Source organism: Scyliorhinus torazame, chromosome 22 (assembly GCF_047496885.1).
Source record: "Scyliorhinus torazame isolate Kashiwa2021f chromosome 22, sScyTor2.1, whole genome shotgun sequence".
Lineage (NCBI taxonomy): Eukaryota > Metazoa > Chordata > Chondrichthyes > Carcharhiniformes > Scyliorhinidae > Scyliorhinus > Scyliorhinus torazame.
In genome coordinates this window covers 74,998,059-75,016,564 of record NC_092728.1, presented here as the reverse complement: position 1 = coordinate 75,016,564, position 18,506 = coordinate 74,998,059, and the positions used below count along the sequence as shown (strand labels likewise).

At 42.3% G+C, this 18,506-nt stretch overlaps 2 protein-coding genes across 5 annotated transcripts; one reads left to right on the top strand and one right to left on the bottom strand.

The window, feature by feature from the left end:
• Nucleotides 1–2,701: 2,701 nt before the first annotated feature.
• rpl28 (ribosomal protein L28) lies at nucleotides 2,702–6,848 on the bottom strand. Its single transcript, XM_072488375.1, has 5 exons — nucleotides 6,764–6,848; nucleotides 6,267–6,357; nucleotides 4,989–5,112; nucleotides 4,440–4,558; nucleotides 2,702–2,839 (listed from the first exon to the last, which is right to left on the bottom strand). The coding sequence occupies exons 2-5, from the start codon at nucleotides 6,348–6,350 to the stop codon at nucleotides 2,750–2,752; spliced, it is 417 nt and encodes a 138-aa protein (XP_072344476.1). The 5' UTR covers nucleotides 6,351–6,357; nucleotides 6,764–6,848; the 3' UTR covers nucleotides 2,702–2,749.
• A 222-nt stretch (nucleotides 6,849–7,070) lies between these two features.
• LOC140399135 (uncharacterized) lies at nucleotides 7,071–18,506 on the top strand. 4 transcript variants are annotated; one of them, XM_072488371.1, is made up of 8 exons: nucleotides 7,071–7,217; nucleotides 8,007–8,219; nucleotides 9,753–9,867; nucleotides 10,221–10,333; nucleotides 13,418–13,517; nucleotides 13,911–14,035; nucleotides 16,725–16,961; nucleotides 18,130–18,506. In XM_072488371.1, exons 2-8 carry the CDS (start codon nucleotides 8,138–8,140, stop codon nucleotides 18,234–18,236), a joined length of 879 nt encoding a protein of 292 aa, XP_072344472.1. In that variant the 5' UTR covers nucleotides 7,071–7,217; nucleotides 8,007–8,137; the 3' UTR covers nucleotides 18,237–18,506. The 4 variants fall into 4 exon arrangements, with proteins under 4 accessions (XP_072344472.1, XP_072344471.1, XP_072344474.1 ...); XM_072488370.1 differs by having other exon boundaries at nucleotides 9,753–9,885; XM_072488373.1 differs by lacking the exon at nucleotides 7,071–7,217 and having other exon boundaries at nucleotides 8,012–8,219; nucleotides 9,743–9,867.

Sequence of the window (18,506 nt, the reverse complement as noted above, 5' to 3'; positions counted from 1 at the left end):
GAGCACCTCATCTTCTGATTAGGCATATCACAGCCCTCAGGCCTCAACATTTGAGTCCAACACCTGTACTATGATCTTTATGCCCTATTTAAGCACTTTAAAAAATATCCAGAACATTTTTCTCAATGCACCCCCACATCATTTGTCACTTAAGTTTTGCTTTCACTAATCTTTCCTCCTATTCACACGATATCTTGCCTTTAGGCAACTACTTGCACTGTCGTCTGCCATTAATGCTTCCTGTCCCACGGCATACATAGAATTTAGTGCAGAAGGAGGCCATTCGGCCCATCGAGTCTGCACCTGCTCTTGGAAAGAGTACCCTACCCAAGGTCCACACCTCGACCCTATCCCCATAACCCCACCCAACACTAAGGGCAATTTTGGATACCAAGGGCAATTTATCATGGCCAATCCACCTAACCTGCACATCTTTGGACTGTGGGAGAAAACCAGAGCACCCGGAGGAAACCCACGCAGACACGGGGAGAACGTGCAGACTCCGCACAGACAGTGACCCAAGCCGGAATCGAACCTGGTACCATGGAGCTGTGAAGCAATTGTGCTATCCACAATGCTACCCACTAATCTTTGTTGCAATCTATCATAACTCCCACCAATCACTGACCTTCTACTCTGTTATACAGTACATAATCCATCACGTTTCTTCTTCTTTCGCTCGAGTCATAGATTGGCTGGAATTGTCCAGCCATTAGTTGGCGAGATTTTCTGGTCACACCAGCACCCCCCCCCCCCCCACCAGTGTTTTGAATGGGATTTCCCATTAACAGCAGCAGAGAACCCCACTGCCAACGGACGACAAGCCACTGAGAAACATGTGGCTGAGGGGCTTGGAGAATCCCATTAACTATTTTCTCTCTCTACAGACAGTGGAGTTTTTCCAGCATTTTCGGTTCTTCTTTCAGATTCTAGTATCCACTATTTTACTTTTATGCAGGTGATAGATGCAACTTCAGACTGGAGGAAACCAGCGTTTTGGTTGTAGCTAGATTTCAAGGCGTCAGGTAATTTCATTATTTACAGTTCCAGAGCAGCCACGCCAGTTTTCTGCAATAATGCCACTCTACCAAACAGCAAGTTAACAAGGGTACCAAAGGGGTGTCTCGAACATTTAAAAAGTGAATACTTCAGACGAACACTGCAAGATTTTATGAAAACATGGATTAACAAGCTTAAAAAGCAATCACACAGGTATGTAAAAACAATTCATTTAACCCTCCCCACCAGAACAAAAAGGTTTTAATTTTAGTCCAACGAATAATGGTATATCGCTAAAATATGCTGTCACTCTTACCAGGGCAGATGCAAGAATGCCAAATTTCAAAGGGAGCAACAATTTAGTAAAAAGGTGCTGATCGGTTGGCAAGTGAATTCAAATTGTTTGTGCCAGAGGACCATTGTCCCCCATTCTTTTAATTCAAAGACTGCACAATATCTGGTCATGTTCTCCCTGCTTGCAGGGTATACATGATCCAGCATATTCTGTTTTTTATATCTGTAAAATCGCAGCCGGTCTGGCAGCATCTGTAGGGAGAGGGAAGAGCTAACGTTTCGATTCCAGATAACTCTTTTGTCATATATAGACAACTTTGTGCAATCACAAGTGATCAAATGTGGTTCCTTCCTTCAAAATCAATCAATAGAAGACGTGCATTTAGACGTTTCCCTTTCAATTATTGGAACCTTGAAGCCTAATGTGGTTCACATAAACTTGATCAAACTGGTCCTGATGAAATGCTTTAACAGCATCCTTTTTCAACAATACTCAAGCAATTATAAGTAATCTTGTCCAAATGTTCTAACAGAATTGAAACCTATAAAGATATGATCCCAGATCATCATCATTTCAGGTGTAGCCATTTAATAGCCACTAATAGAAAGATATTATCTTTACCAAGGGAATTTCTCCTCAGGAAATTACTGGCATTCCTCCTGCACTATCCAGATGATGGGTTATTGCAGCAGAGGTCACATTACTGGTTTATTAATTCAGAGGCCTAGGCTAATGGTTTGGAGACAAGTTCAAAGTCCACTAGGGCAACAGTTAATTAAAAACACTGGAATAAAACTATGGTCACCATGGAACTGTTGGATTGTCACAAAAACTCACCCAATTCACTAATGTCCTTCAGGGAAGGAGATCTACTGTTTTCACCCAGTTTGGATGCGAGACCCCAGGCCAACTGCAAAGCCACTCAGTTGTACAGGAGTCTCTATGGGAGTGCATATTCATCACAAGTATTACAGCAGTTCAAGACGCTCAGCACCATCTGTTTAATTAGGGATGAGCAAAAAATGCTGGTCTTTCTCCAGCAACTTCATAGAATTTACAGTGCAGAAGGAGGCCATTCGGCCCATCGAGTCTGCACCGGCTCTTTGAAAGAGCACCCTACCTAAGCCCACACCCCCACCCAACACTAAGGGAAATTTTGGACACTAAGGGCAATTTAGCAAGGCCAATCCACCTAACCTGCACATCTTTGGACTGTGGGAGGAAACCCACGCACGGGGAGAACGTCCAGACTCCGCACAGACAGTGACCCAAGCCGGGAATCGAACCTGGGACCCTGGAGCTGTGAAGCAATTGTGCTAACCACCATGCTACCGTGCTGCCCTTAGTTCCCATGAAGATGGGGCTAGTCCCAAGCACAAACAGCTCATTTCACAAATACACAGAAGCTACTTAAAACGTTCCTTTATTACGAATCACATCAAGTCTTTTACAAGTTTATGCACTCTTGGTAGCACGAGTGCGTTTCTTCTTGACCACAACTGGTTTCTGACTCTTCAGAATAGCACTGGCACGGCGAATTGCAGCCTGAAAATAAAGAAAATCACACCATTACAAAATCAACTCTCAACTGGAGTGTTAAACCAGGGGCTGGTTTAGCACACTGGGCTAAATAGCTGGCTTTTAAAGCAGACCAAGGCAGGCGAGCAGCACCGAACCAGCCTCCCAAACAGGCGCCAGAATGTGGCGACTAGGGGCTTTTCACAGTAACTTCATTGAAGCCTACTTGTGACAATAAGCGATTTTAATTTCATTATAACTTCCAGGACAAGCTTTTCACAAGAGATTTATATCAACAGTATTATAATAATAATAATCTTTGTCACAAGTAGGCTTCCATTAACACTGGTCATGGCAATAAGGCAAAAGTGGCCACATGGAAAAGGCAGAAACCATATATTAAATAATGACACAGACGTACAAGCCACTAAAAAAGTGACCCATCGGTCAGCTAAATAATGAGGGGGCTCAACTAAAATGGAATTAAAGACGGGTAAGGAAGAAAACATTCTCTGTTGAGTCACTGGAATGTGAAATTCAGTCACAAATCATCGTTGAAGCAGAATCCATAAATTAAAAGAGCAGGGATGTGAGATTAAACTAGGTGGCTAAAATGAAAAATTACCTCGAGTCAGAGGAAAGGTCAGTGCTATTTTGCAAATTTAAACACAAAGGGCTGGATTCTCCGCTGCACTGGCCACGCACCCACTCCCGTCTATTTCCCGGCGGCGTGGGGTGGTCACAATGGGAAACCCCATTGGCTGGTGGCAGGAATGGCGCGCCATTCAGGAAAACGCGGCAGGTGGACCAGAGAATCCAGCCCCAAGGCATTCGCTGTTGTCACATTATTTTTGTTGAGTTTAAAGAGGTGACTGGGTGGCTTAGTGGACAAATTCTCAGTTATAGAAAATACCCCTAAGTCTGTGTTGAAGTCAGCTGATCTCAGCAAAATAAGAATTAAAGCGAGAACGGGAAAGAGACAGTGCAGTATGGGACACTTCCCTATGTCAATCGAGGCACAAATTACAAAAGCAGGGAGGTCATGTTGGAGTTATACAGCATATTGGTGAGGCCTCACCTTTAGTAGTGTGCAGAGATTTACCAGGATGTTGTCTGGCCTGGAACATTTAAGTTGAGAGGTTGAATAAGCTTGGGTTGTTTTCGCTGGAGCAGAGAAGACAAGAGGCGATCTGTTTAAAGTGTACAAGATTATGAGGGGGCATGGACAGGGTGGATTGGGAGCAGCTGTTCTCCTTAGGGGAAGGGTCAGTCACAAGTTCATAAGGTGAGGGGCAGGAAGTCTGGGGAGGGGGGAATGCAAGGAAAAACTTTACCCAGAGGACTGTGACGGTTTGGAATGCACTGCCTGGGAGGGTGGTAGAGGTGGGTTGCCTCACATCCTTTAAGAGTACCAGAGTGAGCACATGGCATGTCATAACATTCAAGGCCATGGGCCAAGTGCTAGTAAATGAGATTAGGTACATAGGGCAGGTGTTTTTCATGTGTCAGTACAGACTCGATGGGCCAAAATGGTCTCTTCTGCACTGTATTTTCTGTTATTGTGAAAATGACTTGACCACCTTAGGCGGGCATGGCATTTGTGTAAACAGTTCCAAACTCCTCATACCATGCGAAGATCCTTTCGGTAGTTGTTCTTACGGATGATGTGTCGTAAACTGTTCAGGGTAGCGCGGCCATTCTTGTTGATGGTGATCTTTTCATAGGAGGTTGCTGGTTTGCGTTGACCTAAAGTAGACAAACGCACAAAACTGAATAGAAGGCAACGTAAAATGAAGTACCACAAGCAGTGCATAAGTGGCCACACCACCAGACAATCTTATTCACACTCAACACCAAAAGGAGGAACGACCCAGCATGTTCAAAACTGCAACATGAATGGAGAAAAGAGGTAACAATTCAGTGATACAATTCCAGGCTGCTCTTTTGCTTCTCGGATACCTACTTAAAGAGCAGAATTGGCAACGCAATCTTATTCAGCCAGTGAATGAAGACCAATAGAGTACTGTAATAAGACGGCAGGGAGAAAGTACAGAAAAATAAGTTGCAAAAGCACTCAGTTACTCCTGCCCAATTACAGCACACCATTGAACATATCTGACTGCTTGAAATCCACAAAATACAAGATGGCATAGATGTACAATTCACAGGCACCTACCCGCTCGCTTTTTGAGAACGACCACCACTCCTTTCCCGTCAGCTGCTGGCTCTACACCTACAGTTTTGCGGTGAATAAGTCCATTGTAGCGGAAAGAGTTTCTGGACTTCAGGTTATTGGGCTCCTGACAAGACAGTATCAAAAAGGTTTTTTTAAATGAAGCATAGTAATAATTTCTGGACATCAGCAGGATTGGATTAATTCTGTCCGAAAGTGACCATAAATCCAAGATCCTGGGCAGCAACACCCAAAAGGTCGTAAGGATTCACAAGTCGCACAAATACTAGCCTTGGGGACACAGATTTAAGCTTTTGAGGAACAGATGCCAGGGTGTTCAAGGAAGAATCTTTTTCAAACATGAGTAGCATGGCAACACTGCACTCACGGGTCGTGGAAGTGGAAGCATTCAATTAATTCAGAAAGAAATTGATGGCCTCGCAAGGAAACAAACTTGCAGGGCTACAGGAAATGGGCAGGGGAGCGGGGACAACTGGATTCCTCAGTGGGAAGTCAGCATAAGTGAGAGGTCAGCAGAGATTCACCGGGTCCAGCGGAGATTCACACGGATGATCCCAGGAATGGTAGGCCTAACATACGATGAACGTCTGAGGATCCTGGGATTATATTCATTGGAGTTTAGGAGGTTGAGGGGAGATCTAATAGAAACTTACAAGATAATGAATGGCTTAGATAGGGTGGATGTAGGGAAGTTGTTTCCATTAGCAGGGGAGACTAGGACCCGGGGGCACAGCCATAGAATAAAAGGGAGTCACTTTAGAACAGAGATGAGGAGAAATTTCTTCAGCCAGAGAGTGGTGGGTCTGTGGAATTCATTGCCAGAGGGACGTTGAGTGTCTTTAAGACAGAAGTTGATAAATTCTTGATTTCTCAAGGAATTAAGGGCTATGGAGAGAGAGCGGGTAAATGGAGTTGAAATCAGCCATGATTGAATGGTGGAGTGGACTCGATGGGCCGAATGGCCTTACTTCCACTCCTATGTCTTATGGTCAGCATAGACTTGATGGGCCAAATGGCCTCCAGTGCTTTAAATGACTAACTAAGGAATTTTGGATAACTCTAGAATAGATTAACCTGAAGGCAGGTTGGGTAGATTGGCTATGTCCAGTGCCCCCGGTTACAGGGATAGGGTGGGGAAGTGGGCCTAATTAGGAGTCTCTTTCAGAGGGTGGGTGCAGACTCGATGTGCCAAGTGGCCCCCTTTTGCACTGTACGGATTCTATAACAAAACAGAATATGGTTAAAAAGCTCCATACTCACAGTGCTATAGACCTGCTTGTTCCTTTTAATGAGGAAACTGGAGCAGTTGCGGACGATCATCCATTGGAGATGAGCTGACATCATTAACCACCTGGAGAGAGACAGAAGACGGTTTGAAATGTTCACAAACACGGGCCCGGGGTTTGCCCTTTACTGAAGCCAGAGCGATGGAGAGCGGACCTGGGGCTGAGACCAGTCTCCCTCCTCACTCCCCCCCCCCCCCCCCCCGGGGGCAGCGGCGGCCACATGGAGCCCGGCCCTCCCTTCAGACCCACTCCTCGGAAACCAGCCGCCCGGCGCAGCCTCCTGGATCCAGGCCCGGCCACGTCCTCCCAACCCACCCGGGCACCCTCCCTCTATGTAACCGAGGCCTAAGGTGCGGCCTGAGCGACAGCAAGAGTCTGGATCTCCCAGGCTGTCTGCCTCTGGGCCGGGGGTTGTGGGGGGAGGTGCGGCCTGGCCCAGGCTGCCTATCCCTCTGGCCGGGCTGCACTCACCTGCTCCGCTCGCCGCCGCCGCCAGAAAGAGCGAGGCCGCCCCACGCGCCGCCTTATCACACCCACCGCCGGCACTCCCTCCGCCTGACCGGGACTACATGTCCAGCACCGCCTCGCGCGGCCCGTCGGCTGCTCATTCGTCGCTTACCCCGATCCGCCGGGTTTCTCAATTAAATTGCCAGCGACACATGCAGGCGGGCTTGTGGCGCGGTCTTCATCTTTCGGGTTCACGCCGTGGAACTATTTTGTTCGCTAAGAGGGTGGCTCGCCGGCTGGAGAGAATGACGCACTCTGCGGGTAACGTCATCTGCGTGGCGGTGCGGATGACGCAATATAGAAGCGACTCGGATGACGCAATACAGAAGCGATTCGATTGACGCAATACGCGGGCGGAGTTGATGATGCATTCTGCCGGCGCGACGCAGTTGTGATGGTGAAGGTGATCATCTGAAGGGTGGGTTCCTGTCTTCTGTTTTGGATTATAAATAACGCAATTGTCTTGAAACACCTCCTAGAGTAACGTATCCTACGTGGACTAATGTTATTGCACTTTCTGTAATGACCATTTTCAAATGTTGATTGTGATTGCTCCTTTGATTGTGCCTCCGACTGCAGCAATAGACAACTTGAATATCATTGCACTTTCCATGATGGTCGTTTTGAAATATTTTGTAATGTTTCAGATAGTTTATGAATAAAGTATATTTTTGTAAAAGAGGTTTTTGGGGACAAAATTTAAAATAGTTTTTCAAATGTAGTTTGAGGTTTTTTGTGTTTACGATATTGCCTCGCCGTTAGAAGCTGGTTCAGTGATTGTAGTTGGACAGAAAAATATTTTTGTCCACAGATAGTAATGGTGTGACCGTAATCAATTTGTTTTCCTCATCTGAGTAAGGACTGATGGCATGGTAGCACAGTGGTTAGCACTGATGCTTCACAGTGCCAGGGACCCAGGTTCGACTCCTGACTTGGGTCACTGTCTGTGTGGAATCTGCACATTCTCTCCATGTGTGTGTGGATTTCCTCCGGGTGCTCCGGTTTCCTCCCACAAGTCCCGAAAGACGTGCTTGTTAGGTGAATTGAACATACTGAATTCTCCCTCAGTGTATCCAAACAGGCGCCGTAGTGTGGTGACTATGGGATTTTCACAGTAACTTAATTGCAGTGTTAATGTAAGCCTACTACACTAATAAAGATTATTATTAATTATTATTACTAATTTGAGATTTTTTTTGTGTGGCAGTGCTGTGAAGTTGAAGAAGATAAATAAATGGTGCAAATTTCCTGATGAAGAGGACAGGACAAACCTGGATGAGGGATGGTCATACCTCAGTTCTTCTGGCTTATATTGAAATGGTTTTAAATGGATAGCTGATGGAGCAACAAAATACGCGAGGCGAAACACTTTATAATGCCATCTTCCCACAACATCCAGAACTGGCCATAAAACTTACAGGTACAGCCATTTTATTTTCATACCATACTAAAACAGTTGGTCTAGGGATCCTGAATATAATTTAGAGATCTGATTGGTGTGAAAGTATCATTAGCAAAATCTCCCAAGTTAGAAGCAATGGAGTCAGAATAATTTTATGTTTTAGACAACTATCAGTAGGTAAGATAATATAGCTCAGTGTAGCTAAGTAAAATAGTAAGGAGGCATAAAACCAAAACATGGTATCTGTCAAATTGAACTGCTATGCTGGGTATTGATCAGGAAACCAATATGTGGATAAATGAATGAAACCAGTAGCCCAACTTTATTGGTAGCAATGCAGAAAAACACGATGCTGTGTTAAATTATCAGAGGACAGAATATAAATCAAATTGGTTATATTGTTGTGAATAACTTTGGTTGAATTCAATTTCAAGAGCTGTGGAAAAGCTATTATAGCCCTAAAGATACAAGCAACTAGGATGATAGATATTAGAAATGCAAATTGGGAGGAAAGGTAAGGAGGCTGGGCTGAGAATTAGAACAACAGAAGTAGGCTATTCCCCCTCCCCCAAACCTGTTCTGCCATTCAGTGAGATCATGGCTGACCTGTGATCTAACTCACCGTACCCTCATTTTCCCCATATCCCTGAATACCTTTGGTTAACAAAGATAAACCAATCTTGGATTAATAGTTAACAATGGACCTAATATCAATTGTCATTGAAGAAGAGAGTTCCAAACTCGTATGACCATTGGTATGTAGACGTATTTCCTAATTTCACTCCTGAAAGGTTTAAGTCTAATTTTTAGACTATGCTCCCTCCCCAAGTTCTATACTCCCTAACCAGCAAAATAGTTTCTCCCCATAGATACTCTATCTGTTCTCCTTAATATCTTGAAACCTTTGGTCAAGTTATCCCCTCTAAAGTTATGTATTTTTTGGGGGGAGGGAGACTCCTCCAGAGTGGCCCTATTGTAATGTTAAAGTTTATGTAGAGGATTAACAAACTGATTCCAGTAATTATTCACTTGAGCAGAGGACTGAAATACAAGGCACTCTAGTTCAAGTTGGAAATGAGGAAGATAATTGTCCGTTTCTATTTTGCAAAGGGTAGAAGATTATGGAATTGTTATGATGAATGGGCATTGAAGTGAATAAGAGGCAACTGGCTGAATTTCTGGCTAAAGGACTGTGGAATATGAGTCAGTCAAAAATAAAGGAGCAGAGACATCAATCTAAGAACTGTTAAATGTATGTGAAATTGGTTACAAATGGAGATTCCTTTCACCATTTTAATAATTTGGATACCCTCATGGAGGAAAGTTCCTGTTGTTCACTGTAATAAAATCTGAATTCATATGAAGATGAATGCATTCATGCTTCAACACATATAGACTGTATTAATCTTCTGTTCAGTGGTAAAACATGAAATTATTGATTAATATCGAATTATCTTCTGACAGTTGTAAATATGTATTTTCAATCCATTCCATGGCATCAATAATACATGCATTTCAATAAAAGCTCTTTTTGTTTTGAGCCTCTTACAGGGATGCTGTTGGAGCTCCCAGTTCCTGTGCTGGATCAGATGATGCAGGATGAGAAATTGCTATCTGCTGGACTTCAGAAAGCACTCAACACACTTCAGGATTCCACAGAGAAATGGCAAGACATAAATAAATGGTATATGGGAATCACAATGAGCAGTTTTTTAAGCGAACGTTGCTTCTAATTATTTTCATTGTAAACTAAATTAGATAATTCACCTGCTTTAGTTTTAAGTAAATCTCGTGGTTCTTTTGAGTACCAGTTCAGTGTGAGATAGATTACTGCTTCATATTCTTCATCAAGTGGTTGTTGGATTGCTGATACTCTTCAGTGCTAGAATTACTTAAAAAAAAAAAGAATTCACGAAACCTTAAATTTAACCTGTCCTATTAATCTCATTATGGTGAATGTTCCCCATATATTGTCATGCAGATTTTGGTGTTTGAGGAACAAATGTTTTTGATTTCCAGTCTGTTTGAATTTGTGCAAGGCGATGTGGATTCTGATTCTACTGATTCATTAGGCGATCAGTTGTATGACCTGGTGGACATCCACAATACTGGACACAGTGAGAAAATAACAGGTTGGTTAGTTCATTCTAAAAATTGCCATCTTCAATTCTAAAAATATGTCTGAAGTCAAAACTTCAAGTTATGAGAGTTATCTATTTCCTCTGTTCTGGAATTCAACCTGTAAATTATTTTTTACTTATAGTGAAAAAGAAATTTATCAGAAATGTTGTACACAATATGGTTTCTTTGGTAGCACTTGTCCCTCTGAGTCAGAATGTTCAAGTCCCACTCCAGTATCAGTCTGATTTTTGCAATCAAGCACAGTACCGTGGGAGTGCTGTTTTCAAATGAGACATTAAACTGGGAGGCCTTGCCTGCCCTCACAGATTGTTGTAAAAGATCCCGTGGCGCTAGTTTGAAAAAGCAGAGCGGGGTGTTTTCCCCAATGTCCTGGACAATATTTATCTTTTAAATCAACCCCATATCAACAAATGATCTGGTGATTATCATGTGGGAGTTTACTGTGTGTCAATTGGCTGCTGTGTTTTCTACATTGCAACAGTGATAACACTTCACAGCCACTTCTTGGACGCTAAGGGACTTTGGACCGTCCTGAGGTTGTGAAAATCCAAGTCTGTACGTCTGCTTGCACATCATAATTATGTTAGACAGGCTATATGAACCAGTGAGTCTTTTGCTGTCATTCATTTTATGGAGGTTTGTAGATTATTGGGAATTTAGATATTCTGGCCTTCACTGTTGAAAACCAAACTGAAACATGCTACACCAACAAATTACCTTGATTCCACAATTTATTCATATTTAAATTTGCTTAGAATCGTAGAATCCCTGCAGTGGAGGAGGAGGCCATTCGGGCATCGAGTGCACCGACCCTCTGAAAGAGCACCCTAACTTCAGCCCATTCCCCGCAGTATCCCCATAATTCCACCTAACCTGCACATCTTTGGACTGTGGGAGGAAACCGGAGCACCCGGAGAGAAAGCAAACTTCACATAGTCGCCCAAGGCCGGAATTGAACCCGGTCCCTGGTGCTGTGCGGCAGCAATACTAACCACTGTGCCACCATGACCAGTTAGTACTCTCCAGTTGTCAGCAAGTTGTGATAAGGTTGCAAGTCTTTGCTTGGACTGTAGCATTATTTATAGACATTCAATTCATAAGAAATTTGAGAAAGAATGAGCTTGCGTTTATAACATCTCTCTCAACCTCGGGACATCGCAAAGTGCATTACAGCCAATGAAATACTTGTGGAGTCATTACTTAATGTTGGGAAATACAGCAACCAATTTACACACAGTGATGAAGTAAATGACCAGATAGTATCAATGTCGATCAGGATACCAGGAAAACTCCTCCATGCTTCTTGACTGAAAAATGCCATTAAGATCTGTGCATCTGTGTGGGCAGATGGGACTTCAGCTTAATATCTCCAAATGCGGACCTTGAACCCGCCACCTTTTGACTCAGTGGTGACAGTGCTCCCATTGACACCTTGGCTAGCCAGTACCAAACTGTTTACCATTTTTCACAGAAAATGATTGCGATATAGCCTGGCTGGTGGTGCAGTGTATTGTTTAGTTATGCCCAACCTATGGTTGCTGGATTGGTTCTGCTCCCATTGTCTACGCATTGTTCAAAATTCACGTTTTGTGGACATTTTCCTTAATGAGCCAATAATTCAGAATGAGGGAAAAGATACACTAACTGCAAATGTCTGAAAAAAAATGTCCAAGAACAAAAATAAATAGCAATTATATAATTCTAACAAGTTTTTTAAAAAAAAGGAGATATTAAGAAGGGTAATTATTAATCTGGAAACAAGTCCCTGTTTAAATAACTGACATTGCAATTCTGGCAAAAGGAACTCTCAACCATATTTTCAAGGAGTAATAAGATTATATTGTATTGCCAGGGGTGGCCAAAGTTTCTGAACCGTTGAGCCATATATGTTAGACATAGGCAATTTAGTGTGACCAATCCACCTACCATGCACATCTTTGCATGTGGGGTGAAACCCACGCAAACACGGGGAGAATGTGTAAACTCCATACGGTGACCCAGGGCTGGGATTGAACCCAGGTCCACAGCGCCGTAGGCAGCAGTGCTAACCACAGAGCCACCGTGCTGCCCTTACAGACATTTTTATTACCATTCTTGCACACTTGCGAGGGAAAATTTTCTAAACTATTATAATAGTAATATCCCTTAAGTAAGAATAAACTTGAGCTATCAGGGCTACTCACTGCTAGAGGTAGACAGAACAAATCTGCTTCACTGAGACGCAAAAAAATTGGCACATGCTCACTGCTGAACTGACTTTGAAATCTTGCTCTTCCAATGTGGAAAATCAGTCTGGAGGTTTCACAAAAATGGTCTGATTATACCTGGGGAGTGATGGGGGTAGGGGAGGGGAGTGGGTGAATGGAGTTATAATCACTTACTGAACAACAAATTTGCATCAGAGGACCTGCACCCCAACACAGTAGATTCTTGTATTCCTCGGTTCTGTGTTAAATTGTTTCCTTCCTTTTCCAGATGGAGGCTGCAAGTTGGAAGGTTAGCAGCAAGAAGGTGGATTAGGAAGCCAGAGAGGCCGCTCCAAAATGTCACGGGTCACCCAGCCCTGCATCATTCTGGCGGAAACCCCTCCCAGTGCTTTCTGGTTTCCCCCTCCCTCCCGAAGCGGTTTTGGCTGTTCAGAAAATGGCCAAATATTTTGGAGACCCTTAAAAAAAAACTCCGGGCTGGGCTTTGTAAAACGGCAGGGCTGTAAATTGGATAGTAGTTAACCAGCTGTCTTTTGAACTGCACTCTTATGTTTAAGGAGCCACATGTGAGTTGCGAGCCGTGGTTTGGCCACCCCTGGTATGGGATGACAAATCTATTGAATGCCAGGATTGACAGGCTACCAAAATGATCAATAATGAATTGTCTAGAAGATCAGATTTTTTTGATTAACTCCGTAGAGTGATGGAATTATCATAAACAATTTTGAATCAAATGGAATAGATGTGGTTGGATATAGAAATTATGTCAGGAATTGGTTACAGAACACGTTGAAGTTGATGTTTCATACAAATTAAATTACTTCTGATTGTACTGCATGCAGGTTTACTTTTGTGCCTATTAAATAGGTATGCTATTGGAAATGGGACGGAATGAAGTAAAGAAGCTGGTCAGTGATTTGCAACTGTTGGAACAAAGGATTCAAATCGCACAGGATGCGCTCGAACTGTAAGTGGGTGTATATTTTAAACACAGTGTTTAGAATGTTTTTATATTCCGGTTTACTGTGCAGTGATTGACAAAGTGCCCATGCCGAAGAAGCTATTGCTTGTCCCCATGATCTGCTGAATATTAAAAGGATGGGGAAAACGGACTATCTCACGGGCCGCAAGGCTAGGAAGAGGAGAAGATAATTGTTTGAGCCACTGGCTTACAAGGGGCTGAAAATGGACATTTGCTTTTCAAACGCGTGGAATTGTTGTCAGTGCATTAAAATCAAGAAATTAAAACTATTTTACAATATACCAGCTACAATCAATATGAAGCTGAGACACATGCAAGCATTTGTACGATATCCTGAGTGCACTGTACTTCAAATTCAATGTTTTTCACATTTGTTAGCAAAATGTCCGATGAGAGGAAGATGTCCAACAGTTCGGATTTTGATGATGCGAAAGAGAAGCTGGGGGAGAAAGTTTTTGAGCAGATAGAAAAGATCGACCCACAGAACTGTGCTTGCATTACTGGTGAGGGGAACTCTCATTTATTCTTTGAATCCATAAATTAATTTTTGTGGGGTGACAAATCTGTTGTACAGCAGGAGCATTAAAACTACTTAAATGCAACAGGGTGCCATTTACAGGAGTTACAAAGATTTGAAAACTTACTTCATTGTCAATCGTGAACTTTTCAACCAGGTTAGGAATTGCTTCGCCTCTTGAAACACAACTCCATCTTTTGTAAGGATCCTTACTTTACATTATCCTTGACACTTGGAGATATGGCAATGACTTACTGGTAATTGAAAATTCGTACGTGAATTCCCCGATTTATTTAGATTTAGAAATGGAAGTGCATTTGTGTCAGCTATAGCTCAGTTGGTCGCATTCTCGCCTCTGAGTGAGAAGGTTGTAGGTTCAAAGCCCTCTTGACTTGAGCACAAAAATCCACACTGACTGTAGAATAGGAGCACTTTTGGAAATGCTTTCTTTTGATGTGTTAAATCAGGGACCTGTCTCAGGTGGATGTAAATGGTCGCTTTGGCATTATTGTGAAGAAGAACAGGGGAGTTGCTCCTGGTGTTGTGACCAATGTTTATCATTAAAAAAACAGGCTACATACAAACATACAAATTAGGAGCAGGAGGAGTCCATTCGGTCCCATGAGTCTGCTTCGCCATTCAATAAGCTTTAACCTCACATTTCTGCCTGCCCTCGACAACCTTTAACCCATTTGTTAATCAAGAATCTATCAAGCTCTGCCGTAAATCTATTTAAAGGTCTGCGTCCACTGCCTTTTGAGGGAGAGAGTTCCAGAGGCACTCAACTCCATCTTGAATAAGTGACCCCTAGTTCTAGATCTCTGACCAGGGAAACATCCTTTCAAGTCCACCCTGTCAATATCTCTCAGGATCTTAACGGTTTCAATCAAGTCACCCCTTATTCTTCTAAACTCTCGTGGATACAAACCTAACCTCTCCAACCTTTCTTTGTAAGACACATCCCGCTCATTCCTGGAATTAGTCCAGTGGACTTTCTCTGAACTGTTTCCAACACATTTGCATCTTTCCTTCAATAAGGAGACCAATGCTGAACAAAATATTCCAGATGTGGTCTCACTAATGCCCCGTGCAATTGAAGCACGATTTCCCAATGTTTGCAATCCTTTCCCCTCACAGAAAACGATAACCTTCTATAAGCCTTCTGTCATGTGAGAGTATCTTTAAGAAATGGGTGTTTATCAAATAGCTGCAGTGATGTCAGAGTGTGGGTGGAGCTGGGGTATCTCTGCTTTTACTTTCGTTTTTGAGCTGGCAGCTACAGTGTGCGTTTATTTTAGTTTTCAGAGTTGGAGCTGCATCCAGCCAAACAGGGTATCATTTTGATCTCTGCATGAAAAGAAGGTCTTCAGATCACTTGCTAATTTAAAAGTGATAACTGTTCTCAGTAGAGAATTTAAATCTGCGGTCTTTGTCAAAGAGGGAATTTGTCTTATGGATGTTGCTAAGAAAGATTAAGGGTTACTTATAGAGTACTGTATTCTTTGGGGTAAGTATTTGAGTTGATAGTTGCTAAGATGTTTATTGTGTGTTTATAAAATGTTAACTGGATTCATATAATAAACATTGTTTGTTTTAAAAGTACTTTAGATCTCTGTTGCATCACACCTGTAGAGTGGGCCCTTGTGCTCCCCATAACCCAAATCTATTTAAAGTTGTGGGTCAGGTGAACTCCATGATACACTTTGGGGTTCTCTAAACCCTGGCCCCTAATACTTCCTAATTACTTGCTTTACCTACATACTAACCTTTTGTGATTCTGGTCATTATCGTATTGCTCGCTGTGGGAGATCAGTTTGCATAAAATAGCTACCATGTTTCCTACATTATACATTATAACAGTGTGCTACTCTTCAAAAGTAGTTCCATGATGAGCAAGCCACTTGGATGTCCTATGAATATGAAATGACCTTCCAAACCTGTTAGCGGGAAGGACCACAAAATCCCACCCTGGGAATGCTGTTAGACCTAATCCTAAGTGTCCCCTTTGGCTTCTTTGTTTGATTTTGGGAGTATAATACTGGATTTAAGGAATTTGTAGTGTTAACAAAATTGGCAAGATGATATCGTACAACATGCCTTTCTAATTGTAATTGTGATGTCTGGCGGCAGAACATAAACCGTGTACCCGACATGACATTTATGCTCTCGGGCTGTATCACTTGGACATGTTGATTCTCATGGTTGTGTCCAGTTAGAATGTCACTTGTTAACTGGACACAGCTAGAGCTGACACTCGTTCACAATAACATTAATACTTGACGCAATGAGACAAATAGCCAGGGTTTTTGCACAAATGTCTGAGACTTTTAACAGACTATGAAACCAATCAAGTTGTGTTTTGAAAATTCGAGGCCAACTACAGCATGATATGGGATGAAAGTTGAATTCAGGAATTGTTCCACTTTATGAATTAGAATGCGAACTAATTATTGTTAATTATAATTATTATTGTTGGAGTCCGAATCCCTAATTTGATCTTCATTTTATGTACATATTGCTTGTCTTTCTCACTGTGTGTCTGAAATTAAAAGCAGCTTTAAATGCCATGAAATGTTGATCAGGCTTTTTGCTATTTTAGAATCTACAACTACCAAATTCTCATTGTTCAAATGGTTCCAATTTGTCAAAGAACCTAATGCCATTTTTGTTTTTAGGAATGCTACTGGAACTAGATCCTTCAGCCATTCAGATGTTGCTAACTGACAGATTAGCACTACACATTGCTGTTGAAAAAGCACAGGCAGTGCTCTCGCAGTCAGCTACTCCGAATTCTGGATTGGCGAATGATGAAGATGGAAGTGAATTGGACACTGAGAGTGAAAAGATAGGAGAGGAGTTGTATTGTTATGTCAGCAATACAAAATATAGTGAACATGCAAGCAGGATAACAGGTATGTGTAATTATTAAAAATCCTATCCCTTATTGCATACAGTATTATATTCTTTATATTTTTCTCTTTATGTCTTCGGTATCTTTGACACTCCCGTGCAGTACTGAGACCTTAAACTGAGGCCACACCTGTCCCTCCTTGCTGGATGTAAAACTCCATTGCTATTTCTAAGATGAGCAGGGGAGATTTCCCTCATGCCCTGGCCAATATTTATTCCTTGGCCAACGTCACTGAAACTGATTATCTGGTCCTTATCAGATTACTTTGAAATTACTAGTGGTCAGCAACCGTAAGCAGGGATTTCTCATTCTACGTCTGAGTTCTTTGAGATTTCTACAGACTGGTCACCCTTTCTTACCTAGATGGGAAACCAAATACTGAACCACCCAGTTCTCTGGGGATTAGCCAGTTGAGCCTGCTATTGTTGTCTCGGTGTAGGTTCCTGGGAACTAAACCCTGCTGAATTTAACAGCAGAAACACAGTGTACATTTGTTTAGTGCCTTCAATGTAATAAAATATCCCAAAACGCTTTATAAAGTAAAATTTGACACAGTTACGCAAGAAGTTAATAGGGTAGATCATCAAAAGCTTGGTCAAAGAGCGGTGTTTAAAGGTGCATTTTTACAGAGAAAGAGGCGGAGTTATATAGAGAGGAAATTCCAGGGTTTAGGACCTTGGCAACTAAAGGCATAGCCAACAGTGGCTGAGCTATTTAGATTGCTATTGGGGCTGGTTCAGTTCAGTTGGCTGGCCAGCTGGTTTATGATGCAGAGTGAAGCCGACCATATGGGTTCAATTCTTGTACTGGCTGAGGTTATTCATGAAGGCTCCGCCTTCTCAACCTTACCCCTTGCCTGAGGTGCGGTGACCTTCAGGTTAAATCACCACCACTAATCGGCTCTCTCCCTCAAAAAGGGGAAAGCAGCCCATGGTCATCTGGAACAATGGTGACGTTACTTTACATCCTAGATGTTGGCAATACCTCTGATATTAGCCTCATTTCAAATTGTGATTCTGCAATTTTAAGGAGCTATCGGGTCCAGTAAAAGTTTTGTAAAATACATTTACAGTACTTCAGGGTCTGGGCATCAAATTAATATTTTGGTGATTTTGATAAGAACACACAGTCCTTTATAATGGCATTAATACTTCTGCAATCTCCTTTAGGAATGCTGCTCGAGATGCCTCACAGCCGCTTAGCAGAACTGTTGAAATCACCGGAAGAACTAAATGGGAAGATTGAAATTGCTGCTTCAGCACTTAAAGATGACTGAAAATGTGCTTGTTAGAAACTTAATAATCCAGAAATTGCAAAGCAATCACATCAATTTGTGTTTTATTTTGATTGATGATCAATTTAAGAAACTAGCAAGTTTATGACATAAGATGATTGAACTGTCTATATTTCTAGTGCTGGAAGCTGTCTTTGAACTGTGGGGCATTTATTTATTGTAATTGCACATGACACAACCCCAGTAACAAGTTATCAATGGGAAAATATTTATGAAGAATATTTCAAATAAAAGTTTTACTTTTAATGATTA